At 43.1% G+C, this 14574-nt stretch overlaps 1 protein-coding gene across 7 annotated transcripts in view; it reads right to left on the reverse strand.

Moving 5' to 3' along the window:
- Window positions 1-618: 618 nt before the first annotated feature.
- Window positions 619-14574, reverse strand: part of LOC115166003 (solute carrier organic anion transporter family member 4A1) — a 43648-nt gene continuing 29692 nt past the window's right edge. For 4 of the 7 annotated variants that reach the window (XM_029719599.1, XM_029719600.1, XM_029719595.1 and 1 more), the window contains 11 exons: window positions 11745-12820; window positions 10406-10496; window positions 9944-10065; window positions 9705-9816; window positions 9180-9334; window positions 8668-8938; window positions 7782-7944; window positions 3107-3285; window positions 2922-2986; window positions 2670-2818; window positions 619-2482 (listed from right to left, as the gene is read on the reverse strand). In XM_029719599.1, coding sequence (XP_029575459.1) covers window positions 2303-2482; window positions 2670-2818; window positions 2922-2986; window positions 3107-3285; window positions 7782-7944; window positions 8668-8938; window positions 9180-9334; window positions 9705-9816; window positions 9944-10065; window positions 10406-10496; window positions 11745-12573 — 2316 coding nt within the window. In that variant the 5' untranslated portion in view covers window positions 12574-12820 and the 3' untranslated portion in view covers window positions 619-2302. Of the gene's footprint in view, window positions 2483-2669; window positions 2819-2921; window positions 2987-3106; window positions 3286-7781; window positions 7945-8667; window positions 8939-9179; window positions 9335-9704; window positions 9817-9943; window positions 10066-10405; window positions 10497-11744; window positions 12821-13426; window positions 13498-14574 lie in introns of all 7 variants that reach the window. The other 3 variants (XM_029719597.1, XM_029719593.1, XM_029719596.1) reach the window with 1 other exon arrangement.

Raw genomic sequence — 14574 nt, forward strand, 5'->3', positions numbered from 1 at the left:
CATCATAGCCCTTGATGGTTTTTGCGACAGCACTTGAAGAAACTTTCAAAGTTCTTGAAATGTTCCGTATTGACTGACCTTCATGTCTTAAAGTAATGATGGACTGTCGTTTCTCTTTGCTTATTTGAGCTTTTCTTGCCATAATATGGACTTGGTCTTTTACCAAATAGGGCCATCTTCTGTATACCATCCCTACCTTGTCACAACACAAATGATTGGCTCAAATGCGTTAAGGAAAGAAATTCCACAAATACATTTTTAACAAGGCATACCTGTTAATTGAAATGCAATCTAGTGACTACCTCATGAAGCTGGTTGAGAGAATGCCAAGAGCGTGCAAAGTTGTCATCAAGGCAAAGGGTGGCTACTTTGAAAAATATAAAATATAACACTTTTTTTGGTTACTACATGATTCCGTATGTGTTATTTCATAGTTTTGATGTCTTCACTATTATTCTACAAAGTAGGAAATAGTAAAAAATAAAGAAAAACCCTGTAACGAGTGGGTGTGTCCAAACTTTTGACTGGTAATGTATGTGGTACATGCGAGAGAGTTTGAAGTGAGCAGACACATCAAATACTGATAAAAAATACAAAACAAAACAAATGATTTCGCTGTTCACCTGTTGTTTAAAAAAACATGACATCTTAAGAAACATTTTAATAAAACTCATACGTTTCCATTTCAATTACAAAAGTACCAAAACAAAATCCAAAAGTCTAATTTTACGAAGTGCTAGGGAGTGAGGAGGCATAACAATAAGACTAGGAATGTTTATGGTTACACATACTCTCTAAAGATGGTCAAGCCCCGCTCTCCCCAATTGGAGAATGGGGGGAGAGCTGATCTGGAGGCATTTGGGTTCATAACGAATGAATACATTTAAAACATGAGAAATGCAAATTACCAACACAAGTTGTAAAGTGTCATTACTGTTACATTAAACAACAAAGACTCAATTTTAACACTTTATAGAACAGGGTAGTTCTAGGGGAGATTGTTTGTCATGGTAAACTTCTATGGGTCCATTTTTCAGTATAAATCATTAACTACAGCCTCTTTATACAAATATGTCTGGACAATATCAAATCATGCGAAAAACAACAAATTGAAAGACTATATGAGCAATCTGTGCTTTTAATTTCCATCATAAATAAATGATCTGAATGAATTAGATCACAAAACAGAAGAGAGATTGGGGCAATGCTACTTTGGCACACTTGGCGGTTTGGATAAGAGGCCCCATTGTTCTTGTTTTTACGGCAACTCATTCCATTAGTGCATTGTTCCTACAATTTATTACAACCAGCATACACTGCCAGAATAACTCTCATATAATACAATTGTCTAAGTTCATCAGAGCTGATTAGTTTTAAAGCGCAGCAATGTGTCTGGTTGTGAAAAAGGGTCTTGGTATTACCCTTTCATACAAAACAGTTTGTCTTGTTGTATGACACGTGGACAGGATGATATAGCATCATCATCTTCACGGCCTCTCTTGGGTTTTGTCTTCACTTCTGTTAAATGGCAGCCTGCTACAGGTCATTCAATGTCATACATGTGCTAAAGGCTGTCATAAATAGGTGTGTGCTCTTCCATTTGTTAAAATCTATGTGTGTTATTTGTTTCAATAGGTATAGTTATAATAACAGTAAGTGCCTTTAAATACTCTTGGTCTATAGTTTTTATATGATATGAAAATTCTGTTTTTCTTTGTATTTCAATTCTGTTTCGGTGTAGATTAAAAAAAAACTTGTATCTGTGATAGGACGAGACAACAGGGTTGTTTTACGGGTGTAAATGCCTCTTTCAACACTCATAAGGAATGCTTCATACTCATGGCATGACATAAGCTATACAAACAGCCCCTATGTCACATCCTTTAGACCTGACTGGGAAACAAAACAAAAAAACATACTTTCTATGCCATTTTACATTTAAAATCTTCATTTAAAAATGTGATTTTGGACTGGTTCAAATCCCAAAAGCCATCAGGAGAAACCTCTTAGCTACTTCTCAGACTAACCTCTGACCCTATCTGTGACCTTAGTCTTTCATCACATCACACACACCCCAAGTTCAGTGGGCTGGCAGTGGAGGGCAGGCCGATGGGATGAACGTGGGGTCAGTAGGTGAGACATGCCCTGGGGTGATGTGTCTATGTGTTGGGAGTGGCTATGAGACAGGCATAGGCTGGCAGTGATGAGGGAAGCAGTGGTACGCCACACACACCAACATACACGTGCGGTGAGATGTGGGGTGATACACACTGTAGTGCAGGGTGGGTGGGGTCTGAAGTCATCATAACCTGGTGTGTACATTGGCGATGATCTCTGGTGGAAGGTCCTTGATGGGGAGGTCCCCCGTCTCGCCCCCGCTGTCCCCCGGCCCATGGTCGGTGCTCTCACAGCTGCTCTGGGGCGACTCTGGAGGGGGCTTGTACAGAACACTGGCCAGCAGGAAGAACAGCGTGCCGAGAACCTGACAGAAAGAGGGAGGGAGGGAGGGAATGAGACATGCACTATAGTTAAAGTAGGGAGAATAGAATTCTCTCTCAGTTAAACAAACATTTGATATGGTTACAAATATAAAGAAAATCCTTGAACACAATCCTCCACCTGCAACAGGCTTAGATAACAGCCCAGACAACTTGTAGGCCTTGAGTTACCTTGTAGATGATGCCAGCGATAAGGGTGTAGCGGCTCATGGCAGAGTTCTGGTAGAGATGGCAGGAGCCCTGCTCTCCACACTGGTCCTCCCACAGCAGGCATGAGATGTCGATCACAGAGCCAAATGCTATCGGGCCTGGGATCCCACCTTCAGGAAGAACATATCAAATCATATAATGCTTGTTGTTGGGAATGTTAGGCTACAAGGCCATTAATCAAATAAAATCAAATTCAGCAAGAGCATACAGTACCTAGACTTCGCACCACAATCCATTGGATCCCCAGTCCAAAGGACCTCTGGTTGTCTGGAACACACCTGGAGGGGGAGAGCAGTTTAGAGACAGAGTTCACACACAGGTTTCTCTCTCATGCCTGGTTATAATAGGACTATACCACTGAGTTCTCTCTCTCTTTAGTCTGACTGATCCGTACCCACCTGAGGGTAGCGGTGAGGGCTGGTATACTACACAGGAAGGTGAAGGAGATGATGATGAAGAGGAAGGTGAGGAAGGCTGGCATGTGGCTACAGGAGCTGGTGCATTTCCCATCCCATGCCAGGCCCTCGTGCCCCGATGTCACATTCCCACCTACCACACAGCTGCAGCCCGAGTACATCTGCACAGGGACACACCAGACAGAGGAGACAGTCAGTCAAAGTCAACATGTACAGTTGAAGTGGGAAGTTTACATACACTTAGGTTGGAGTCATTAAAACGTTTTTCAACCACTCCACAAATTTCTTGTTCAAACTATAGTTTTGGCAAGTCGGTTAGGACATCTACTTTGTGCATGACACAAGTAATTTTTCCAACAATTGTTTACAGACAGATTAATTCACTGTATCACAATTCCAGTGGGTCAGAAGTTTACATACAGTAAGTTGACTATACCTTTAACCTTTCTGGGAAGGGGGTTCCGCTAGCGGAACACCTGGCCTACAGCCAGTGAAATTGCAGGGCGCCAAATTCAAACAACAGAAATCTCATAATTAAAATTCCTCAAACATACAAGTATTATACACCATTTTAAAGATAAAGTTCTCCTTAATCCAACCACAGTGTCCGATTTCAAACAGGCTTTACGGTGAAAGCACACCATGCAATTATGTTAGGTCATCGCCCAGCCACAAAAAACCATACAGCCATTTCCCAAAGAAGGAGAGGTGTCACAAAAGTCAGAAATAGCGTTAAAATGAATCACTAACCTTTGATGATCTTCATCTGGTGGCACTCCCAGGACTCCATGTTAGACAATAAATGTTTGTTTTGTTCGATAAAGTTAATCTTTATGTCCAAAAACCTCATTTGAAATTGGCGTGTTATGTTCAGAAATGCATTGTCTCAAACAAACATCCGGTGAAAATGCAGAGAGCCACATCAAATTACAGAAATACTCATCATAAACATTGATATAAGATACAAGTGTTATACATACGATTAAAGATACACTTCTTGTTAATCCAGCCGCTGTGTCCGATTTCAAAAAGGCTTTACGGTGAAAGCACACCATGCGATTATGTTAGGTCAGCGACTAGCCCCAAAAACCATACAGCTATTTTCCAACCATGGAGAGGTGTCACAAAAGTCAGAAATAGCATTAAAATGAATCACATACCTTTGATGATCTTCATCTGATGGCACTCCCAGGTCTCCATATTAAACAATAAATGTTTGTTTTGTTCGATAAAGTTCATCTTTCTGTCCAAATACCTCCTTTTTGTTCTCGCGTTTAGTCCAGTAATCCAAATGCACAAAGCGCAGGCACAAAGTTTAGACGAAAAGTCAAAAAAGTTCCATTTGAGTTCGTAGAAAAATGTCAAATGATGTTTCTAATCAATCCGTAGGGTGTTTTTATCATAAATATTCAATAATGTTTCAACCGGACAATACTGTTTTCATTAGAAAGGAAAGGGAACGGAGCTCACGCTCAAGGTCACGGGCGTGACTAAACTAAAGGCTTTCACCTGGGCATCTGCTTAGAGTGCTCTTATTCGCTCCCCTTTCACAATAGAAGCCTGAAACAACTTCTAAACACTGTTGACATCTAGTGGAAGCCTTAGGAAGAGCAATCTGACCCCACAGACACTGGATATTTGATATGCATTCACTTGAAAAGTACAAACCTCAGAATTCCCACTTCCTGGTTGGATTTTTCTCAGGTTTTTGCCTGCCATATGAGTTCTGTTATACTCACAGACATTATTTTAACAGTTTTGGAAACTTTAGAGTGTTTTCTATCCAAATCTACTAATTATATGCATATTCTAGCTTCTGGGCCTGAGTAACAGGCAGTTTACTCTGGGCACGCTTTTCATCCAAACTTCCCAATGCTGCCCCCTATCCTTAAAGAGTTTTAAACAGCTTGGGGAAATTACAGAAAATGATGTCATGGCTTTAGAAGCTTCTGATAGGCTAATTGACATCATTTTGATATTCAAAAACTGAGATTTGTGTATACCTAGCTGTCTATTTCAATATTGAAATTCGATCTCCAGGTGTTCCATAGTAATGAACATTTCAGGAGTCGGGACGAGACAGACAGGCAGGCAACTTTTCTCAGCCAGTCGAAATAATTAATCAGCTGGCATAATTTTTATGGATATATACAAATTAAATGTCAATAGAAAACAGGGCAAACGAAACGGAATGCAGCTAGTATGCTGTCTTTCCAGCTTCAGTTTGAAGTGATTGTGTTAGATATGCTGTTGGCTAGCTCCTCTGAACAATAGTGTCCTGACGACAGAGTACATTTTCTATGCCAGGCAAAATCGTGCATCATTAGCTCATTGTTATAGATGTATCCAAATAAGTTTCACTAGAAAACTGCTTAAACAAACGCAAATGCAGCTACCTTGCTGTTATTCTGGCTGCACTGTTTGACGTTACTGTAAGTTAGTTGACTAGCTAGCAAGCAAGGGATAAGAACGTTGCCAGCCAGTATGGCAATGGAACATTTAGAACAAACGACTGGGTCGCGTCCATAGATACAGAACAAAAAGACTGAATGACTGGGTCGCATCTCTGGCAACCGAACTGATAGAACGAATGACCAGATGGCTTGGGTAGCAACCCTAGATTTGTATCGGGACTATATCTTGTGGAAGGATGAAATAGTATGAATAAATTAAAAAACAAAGTTTTTAATGAAAATATGTCAATCATTATTTCAATATGTTGGTAACCCGTTGTATAAAAGTGTTAACACCCTCTAAGCGACTTCGTCTCGGGCCTAACAACACCCGTGCCAATATATCCTCAGAACACCAGCTTCTCGGGCATTGCCACTTAAGTATATCATTGGCAGGATAGGACATAACAATGGGAATTCCAAACCACCCGTTGTATAATAGCTAGTAAGCTCATAGTCCGTGTTGGTATTAGGTAGAACGGCGCGGCCCCGCCCGCCTGTGAGGAAAACAACCTGTGGTTATCTAGGTTACCCCATTGGCTCACAGCAAAATCTTTTTCAAACGAAATGTTCTTGTTGTGTGCTTGTTTTAGTAAATTACAAAACTACATTTAAGAAAAGTACAACATGTCTAGCGTTTTCACTACTTTTTTCAAAACAGCACTAGCAGCCACGTGAGTGAGTGCAAGCTATATTTGAAGTCAGAAGTTTACATAGACTTCGGTTGATGTCATTAAAACTAGTTTTTCAACCACTCCACACATTTCTTGTTAACAAACTATAGTTTTGGCAAGTCGGTTAGGACATCTACTTTGTGCATGACATGGATAATTTTTCCAACAATTGTTTACAGACAGATTATTTCACTTATAATTCACTTGTATCACAATTCCAGTGGGTCAGAAGTTTACATACACTGAGTTGACTGTGCCTTTAAACAGTTTGGAAAATTCCAGAAAATTATGTCATGGCTTTAGAAGCTTCTGATAGGCTAACTGACATAATTTGAGTCAATTGGAGGTGTACCTGTGGATGTATTTCAAGGCCTACCTTCAAACTCAGTGCCTTTTTGCTTGAAATCATGGGAAAATCAAAAAAAATAATGCCAAGACCTCAGAAAAAAATTGTTGACCTCCACAAGTCTGGTTCATCCACTGGTTTTGGAGCCACTGCTCCAAAACCGCCATAAAAAAGCCAGACTATGGTTTGAAACTGCACATGGGGACAAAGATCATACTTTTTGGAGAAATGTCCTCTGGTCTGATGAAACAAAAATAGAACTGTTTGGCCATAATGACCATCCTTATGTTTGGAGAAAAAAGGGGGAGGCTTGCAAGCCGAAGAGCAGCATCATGTTGTGGGGGTGCTTTGCTGCAGGAGGGACTGGTGCACTTCACAAAATAGATGGCATCATGAGGTGGAAGAATTATGTGGATATATTGAAGCAACATCTCAAGACATCAGTCAGGAAGTTAAAGCTTGGTTGCAAATGGGTCTTCCAAATGGACAATGACCCCAAGCATACTTCCAAAGTTGTGGCAAAATGGCTTAAGGACAACAAAGTCAAGGTATTGGAGTGGCCATCACAAAGCCCTGACCTCAATCCTATAGAAAATCTGTGGGCAGAACTGAAAAAGCGTGTGCGCACAAGGAGGCCTACAAACCTGACTCAGTTACAGCAGCTCTGTCAGGAGGAATGGCCAAAATTCACCCAACTTATTGTGGGAAGCTTGTGGAAGGCTACCCAAAACGTTTGACCCAAGTTAAACAATTTAAAGGCAATGCTACCAATTACAAATTGAGTGTATGTAAACTTCTGACCCACTGGGAATGTGATGAAAGAAATAAAAGCTGAAATAAATCATTCTCTCTACTATTATTCTGACATTTCACATTATTAAAATAAAGTGGGGATCCTAACTGACCTAAGACAGGGAATTTTTACTAGGATTAAATGTCAGGAATTGTGAAAAACTGAGTTTAAATGTATTTGGCTACAGTGTATGTAAACTTCCGACTTCAACTGTATACTGGCTATCATTCATCTTCATTAACTAATGTATTTAATTTAACTAATTTATTTAATGTATCTTCATTCCTTCATCTTCATCTAACAGAGACCTGTTACACAGACCCTGCCCATCGATTTTTACAATTAGAGTTTTAACCAAAGTGAGATCTTTGCTGAAGGTTTGGTTCATTACCTGTCTGCCTGTTGAGATCTCTGTGTGGTTGATTGTGCTGCATCCTGCATGGCATGGGGAGTAATACATCACACCGTCGTCTCCACAGACTGGGTTATAGAGCTCTCGTAAACAGTTGCAATTTGCATTACACCCCACTGTCAGGTTGGGGTGTAACAAAGAGCTGAGAGACGGAGAGAGAAATAGAGTTGAAAGGTTATTTTCTATGACATCCATGATTAATGTCTTGCTCTGTATGCAGTAGTATTTATTCTACTGTGTTATTAATGTTAATTAGCCTGCAAACCAGTCTGTTTAGCTAACATTCCACTCCTTAAACTCTTTGTCATTGCAAAACTATTCGGCGGTATGTAACCTAAACAGACTTGTACCATGGCTAACTGTTGATCGTTTCGTGGAATGGAACTGGAATAGGACAATAAGGAGCTGGTCTAGTTGTTGACTAGCTAAATATATGAATTTGCTTGAGGGGGAATGTCTTGTCTATCACATTGTGCATAGACATGCGGCTGACAAAGTAAAAGTTTTAAACTGTAAAATACTTGTCAAACAGCATACCCTCCTCTCCTCCCCTGGTGGGTTGTACAATCCCTCTGCTTCCTCTCTGTTAATTAGTATTCCACAGCTAGAGGGCATCAACTAATGTGTAATCAACTCAGTGTTAATGTGTGCTGCTTTAATGTTGAGTCATTGGTGTTGTTTACTGTGGGCTACTCTGTATGCTTTATTTAGTCTCTTAAGATTTTCATAATTCAATTGAGCTCGTCCTGATTTTCAGCTAAATATCCTTACCATATGATAATGTAACATTACAGAAATAATGTCAAATGATCCTTCTAATGGACACCAATGGTCTGTCTGTTCAATGCACCTGGTCTGGGTTTACCTGTTGCGGAGGTTGTTGGCTTGCTCATAGTACTGTTCATTGTAGTTCTTGTTGTACTGATGGCCCGGTGGCAGGTTGCTGGGGTAGGGAGCGGTCACCCCGGCCATAGGGACATTGGGACAGTGGATGAGGAAGATGAATATGGCCAGTAGACTGACGAGGGCACACACCATGCAGAAACGGATGATGCCACGGCAACGTAGGTTCAGCTTCTTCACGATGTAGCCGCCCAGGAAGGTGCCACCTCCGCCCGCGGGCACCACCATGTAGCCTGGTGGGAGTAAAGGGAAGGTTAATACCCATGTGTATGTGAGGGACGAGGATGGATGAGGATGGAAGAGGATGGAAGCATAAATAGCTAAATGGTAGTAGTGTGACTAAAAGAAGAGAGGTAGATGAGGTAGGGTCCTAATATAGTGGAGGGGGTAGGTGGTGTTTCAAATATACAATCTGCTATAAGTGCATGTTTGCGTATGGGGTAATGTTAGTTGTCTGGTTCAGTAGTCTCTTACCGAACCATGTGGCTGCCTCAGATGCACTCAAGCTGAACTGAGACTCCAGGAACTTTGGGCCAAAGGTGGACATGCCAGCGATGAGGGTGGCCTCCGTGGCCCCCGCCAGACACAGGAAGAGGAAGGGAGGGTTCTTCAGCAGGAGCAACACTGACCTGGAGAGAGAGAGAGCGAGTGAGAGAGAGAGAGCGCGCAAGAGAGATCTCTTTAGTAAGACCTTATCTTCTTAATTAAAGGTCCATCCCTGACCCTGGAAATGACAGCCACAGTGAAAATAAATACTTTACTACCATGTTATACGATGTAATCACTGTCCTGTTTCCTCTCAGTAATCCTCTGTTGCCATGGAGAACCAGCTGGCTTTCTGAGCCCAAGTGGGGTACAGGACACATAATAAACACTGTAGCTATGCATGGAGGGATTACACTATCGTATATAAGTCTGATATCTGTGTGAGAGTTATGAAGTAAGAGTGTAGGGCTTTCTGGTGGTCCCTCTAGTGCCCTAGAGTGTATGGTCACCTACCTAGGCATGTCCTTCACTGACTTCCCAAACTGAGGGTCTGATGCACTGGCCTGACTGCCATCTTTCAGCTGGTGGGCCTCAGACACACGCATGGCGACATACTTCTGAGAGCCTAGAGAGAGAAGGGGGAAAATAGAGATATTCATGTTGATGGCAAAGATTGGGTTAGTTGCTGATCTGATTGTTTAGTGTTCTGTGTTCTGTGTTGCTGGATAAGTGACAATAAATTGGAAAGTAACCTGGTAGTTGGCGTGGGTAGCCCAGGATGGGCAGGGCAATGACCAGCGCTGCTGCCCCTCCTGCAAGGAAGCCAATCCACCAGGCCCCCACCCACAGAGGGTTCTCTGGAGTCAACTCCGTCCTACACACAGGGAAGGGGCACAGAAGAAGGAATGAAGAAGATGAGAAAGAGACAAAGAGGGAGAAAGAGTGTGCTAGGGGCAATAATTAAGTTGATAGCTTTTTTTGGGGGGGGGGGTTTGAGCAAAGGTTACACTACAAATGGCCACTAGATGGCACTATTCTTTATCTGTAGAAAGATGTTGCTCTGCTGCAATCTCCAATTTTAAGGTGAACTATTTTTATACAGTCTATGGGTCTAACTGATCTAGAAACGGTAAGTACAGCTACGTTAAGTAGCTAACTCCCTGAGGTTAGTCCAGGTGTATGGTAGGTGGAGACAGAATAACTGAGGTACTCACGTCATGTGAACCTCTGTATAGATGTTGAGAAAGTGTCCTCCTAGAAGGTACCCTGCTGCTGGACCCACGATGGCTGCTGTATAGAAGATCCCTAAGGAAACAGAGAAGAGAGCTGCGTGTGTCAGTTAGGGACTTCCTACTTCCTTTCAACTGAGTAAAAATACCTAATTGTTCCTGCTTTGATGGTTTGGTTTTCATCTGTGTTGTTTTATTGTGATAGATAAGCTCGCAGAAACAGAGTGTGTTCACTGAATCCTCACTGGGGTCAGCAAGGTGGACATTGTCTTTGATTGCCTCTGTTGCCTTTGAAATTAGGATAGCGGGGGAGAGGCCCAATTCAAGGGCATATTATTGATGTCTGTGTTGAAACTGCTGAATGGAAAGATGGGAAGTCTAAGGGAGCCTGAAAGGGTCAAAATTGTAGGCCTCATTCTGGGTGTGACATTGATCCTCCTTGATGGTAGGTCAATAGGGAACGTCAGATGTGGCGGGGGTTTCTGTGGCTTGTCTGCTGAAGCTCAGGTGGAGACATAACGTCGCACACATCCAATTTCAACAACTTTCACCTACAATCAAGCTCAATCAACAGGGATGTAACAGTCTGTTATTGTTTTAGACTGCCTTTCCGAGCCATTAGATATAACCCTCACTTTCACATCTAAGACCTCTTTTTTACTGAGTCTTTCTCCGATGTGTGACATCTCGAAGGTCTAATTTATTCACCTATTACACCAGTGAAGCAGGCTCTGCTCTCATCCTGACTACTTTTCTGTCATTATAACTTGTCTCACAGCATCCTGGTTACTGCTTCTGTGCAGTCATTCTGTGGACACACCTAATTTAGAAGTGACCACAGGGTTATAGATCACACAGGATATCAGCCATCACAACAGCCACAAATACTGGCAGCACACTTCAAGAGTAGCATGAAGAAAGTCTAGACCCCTCAAACTCAACTCCACTGCATTTTTTAATTGTTCCCTTATAGTCAGGGACTGATTTAGACCTGTGACACCAGGTGGGTGCAATTAATTATCAGGTTGAACAGAAAACCAGCAGGCTACGGACATCATAGGGTAAGAGTTGAGTACCCCTGGTTTAGACCATAAGCAAATCAAGTAAGTCATCTACAGTTCACAGTTCCTTTGACACAGTACATTTTTAGTTACATTAAAATCAAATATTGTAACATTATTAAACACAATTAAAACTATTCTCTGATTGATGACAAATATATGCACCACATTAAATCTGAATAGTACACCTGAGAAAATACACATTCCAAAAAATATTAGATATTACAATGGTACTACAGTCAGCGTTGTGCTTAGTGACTCACCAATGTACACTGGAGCATAGCTGGACTTGACGTTCTCGTCCAGGTAGGTGACCCCCAGAGTGTACAGGGGAGTGGCTCCCACCCCGTGCAGGAACTGGCCCAGCATGAAGACAAAGCGGTAGCTGGACAGGCCCCCACCCTCGCTATCATGGCAAGGGCTGGTACGGTTATCTGTGCACACACCTGTCCGCTCAGGAATGCTGACCTGGTATGGGGGAGTGGTGAAGTGAGGCAGGGCGAACACCAGAGAGCCTAGCGCCATGACTAGCACCCCCCAGCCCAGCCAACGAGGCTTGTGCCCCGTCCCACCAAAGTAACTGACGAAGGCCAGGCACACACAGGCAGCGATGTCGTAGGAGCTGGCGATGAGCCCGGCCTGGTAGCTACGCAGGTCAAAGCGCCTCTCTATGGAGGTCACCACGGTGTTGATGAAGCCGTTGATGATCATGCCCTGGAGGAAGGAAGCCACACAGAGGAAGAAGAGCACCCAGCGAGGGGTGTTGAAGGTCTGGATGGCTCGGGGCGTCAGGGCCCCCCAGCCACACAGCCCTTCTGAGTCCGTGGGGATGAATTTGAGGCCCAGGGGGGTCTCTGTGGGCACCTCAACCCCGTAAAGCTGTCCAGGCAGAGGGGCAGAAGCCCTGGTGAGGATGAGGTGGCCAGCAGGGCCTTCTCCAGCAGGGCTGCCGGGGCCTGAGCCCACTGGGCTATCCTCGTGAGAGTTCAAGGGGCTGGGTGTATCCAGGGAGGGGCCCATGGGGCCGTTCTGGAGGTCCAGGAGCTCCTGCTTGGAGCTGAAGGAGGTGTCGGCATTAAGTAGGATGGGCATGGCCCCAGGGAGAGGCTCTCTGAGAGACAGGGTCTGGCCTGGGAGACAGGGTAGTATTTTGGGGGAGGGAGAGACTGCTAAAAGATAAGGATGCTGTTCTCCTGTAGGCTACTGTCTGTACCCGGTATGTGCCTATGCCATGGAGCTGTCAAAGTCTCTGCATGTGGAAAGCACAGCTCTGCAGGAGGTCCACTATATCGGAGAATGGACAGGACGTGCCATTCTGGAGCCTCTGGGAAACTTCATCCTAAAGAGAGGAGAGAACAGGACATATTTTGAAAATATGAAAATGTTGGGATAAAAAAATCATGATTCTAATACAACACATTTAATCCAATTCCTTTGCCTAGTGCCTGCTGACAGAGGACATCTGTCTCTGGTTGGGTTTAGCCAGGTCTCATGTTACTGTACTATACTGACTATTACCCTCCTGTGATGGTGCCAGGGCATTGGAGTGGTCCAGAGGACCAGAACAAAACACTAACGGCATTAGCTCTGCATGGTAGCTTTAGCACAACTATTACTGCTTTCTGTTATCTGCCCAGACCCACAGGTTTCCCCCAACAAACACAGCCCAGTGGGCTAAAACTGGTTGAACCAACGCTTTTTCCACATCATATCAACACATTTTTGTATGTGTTGCCGTCGAATCATTGTAGAAAACTGATTGAATTTGCCAAAAGTCATCAACATATGAGAAATGGCGCTGTATTGGATAGCATTCGTTGTACAGGCCACTGACCAATTCTGCAATTTTGTGTGTTTTTTCTGCGCTGATATTAACTTTTTTGGTACATAATGTTTCCGCTATGACCGAAAATAGCTTCTGGACATAAAAACAGTGATCACTAACCTCGATTTGGATGAAGATTTCTACTTCAATGAGTCGGAGGCGCAGGACATACTGCTCCCCCTGGAAAGGCCCTAATCCCAGTGACACAGAAAATGAAACAATTGCATAAGAGAGGCCAACTTGCGGGCACCCTGACGAAACTACATCGGTGAGTACATAAACCGCCTCTACCCTCCATTCTATTGGCGAATGTACAATCACTGGACAACAAACTGGACGAGATCCGTTCAAGACTATCCTATCAACGGGACAGTGGTGTAACAAGGGCATGGATAATATACATCAAGCTATTTTTTTCTATTCATCGGCAGGACAGAACGGCAACGTCAGGTAAGCTCAAGGGAGGAGGCGTGTGTCTCTTTGTTATCCAATGGCATTGAGGAGATTACCACGTTAGTCACCGGCTTCATTAATATGCACATCAATGACTTTGTCCCCATAGTGACCTTACGTACATATCCCAACCAGAAGCAATGGATTACAGGAAACATCCTCACTGAGCTAAAGGCTAGAGCTTCTGCTTTCAAGGAGCGCCACACTAATCCAGACACTGATAAGAAATTCCGCTATGCCCTCCGACGAATCATCAAACAGGCAAAGCAGGACTAAGATCGAATACAGGACTAATCCTACTACACCGGCTCTGATGCTCGTCGGATCTGGCAGAGCTTGCTATCACGGATTACAAAGGGGAAGAAAAAACTAACGGTAATATCATATGTTTCACTGAGACGTGGTTGAACGACGACATGGAAAATATAGAGCTGGGTGGTGAAGTCTGGTAAGACGAGGGGCGGGGGTCTGTGTCTATTTGTCAATAACTACTGGTGCGCAATGTCTAATATTAAAGATGTCTCGAGGTATTGCTCGCCTGTGGTAGAATACCTCATGAAAATATTGTGTTACTTAAAAACATATATATATTGTAAATATTTTCTTAACTCCTCTTGAACTGCACTGTTGGTTAAGGGCTTGTAAGTAAGCATTTCAATTAAGGTCTACACCAGTTGTATTCGGTGCATGTGACAAATAAAGTTTGATTTGATTTGAAACACTGCTCTATTACACCCCACACTGCTCTGCCCACCTGGACAAAAGGAACACCTATGTGAGAATTCTGTTCATTGGCTACATCTCAGCGTTCAACA

The sequence above is a fragment of the Salmo trutta genome, chromosome 28 (genome assembly GCF_901001165.1).
Source record: "Salmo trutta chromosome 28, fSalTru1.1, whole genome shotgun sequence".
Classification (NCBI taxonomy): domain Eukaryota; kingdom Metazoa; phylum Chordata; class Actinopteri; order Salmoniformes; family Salmonidae; genus Salmo; species Salmo trutta.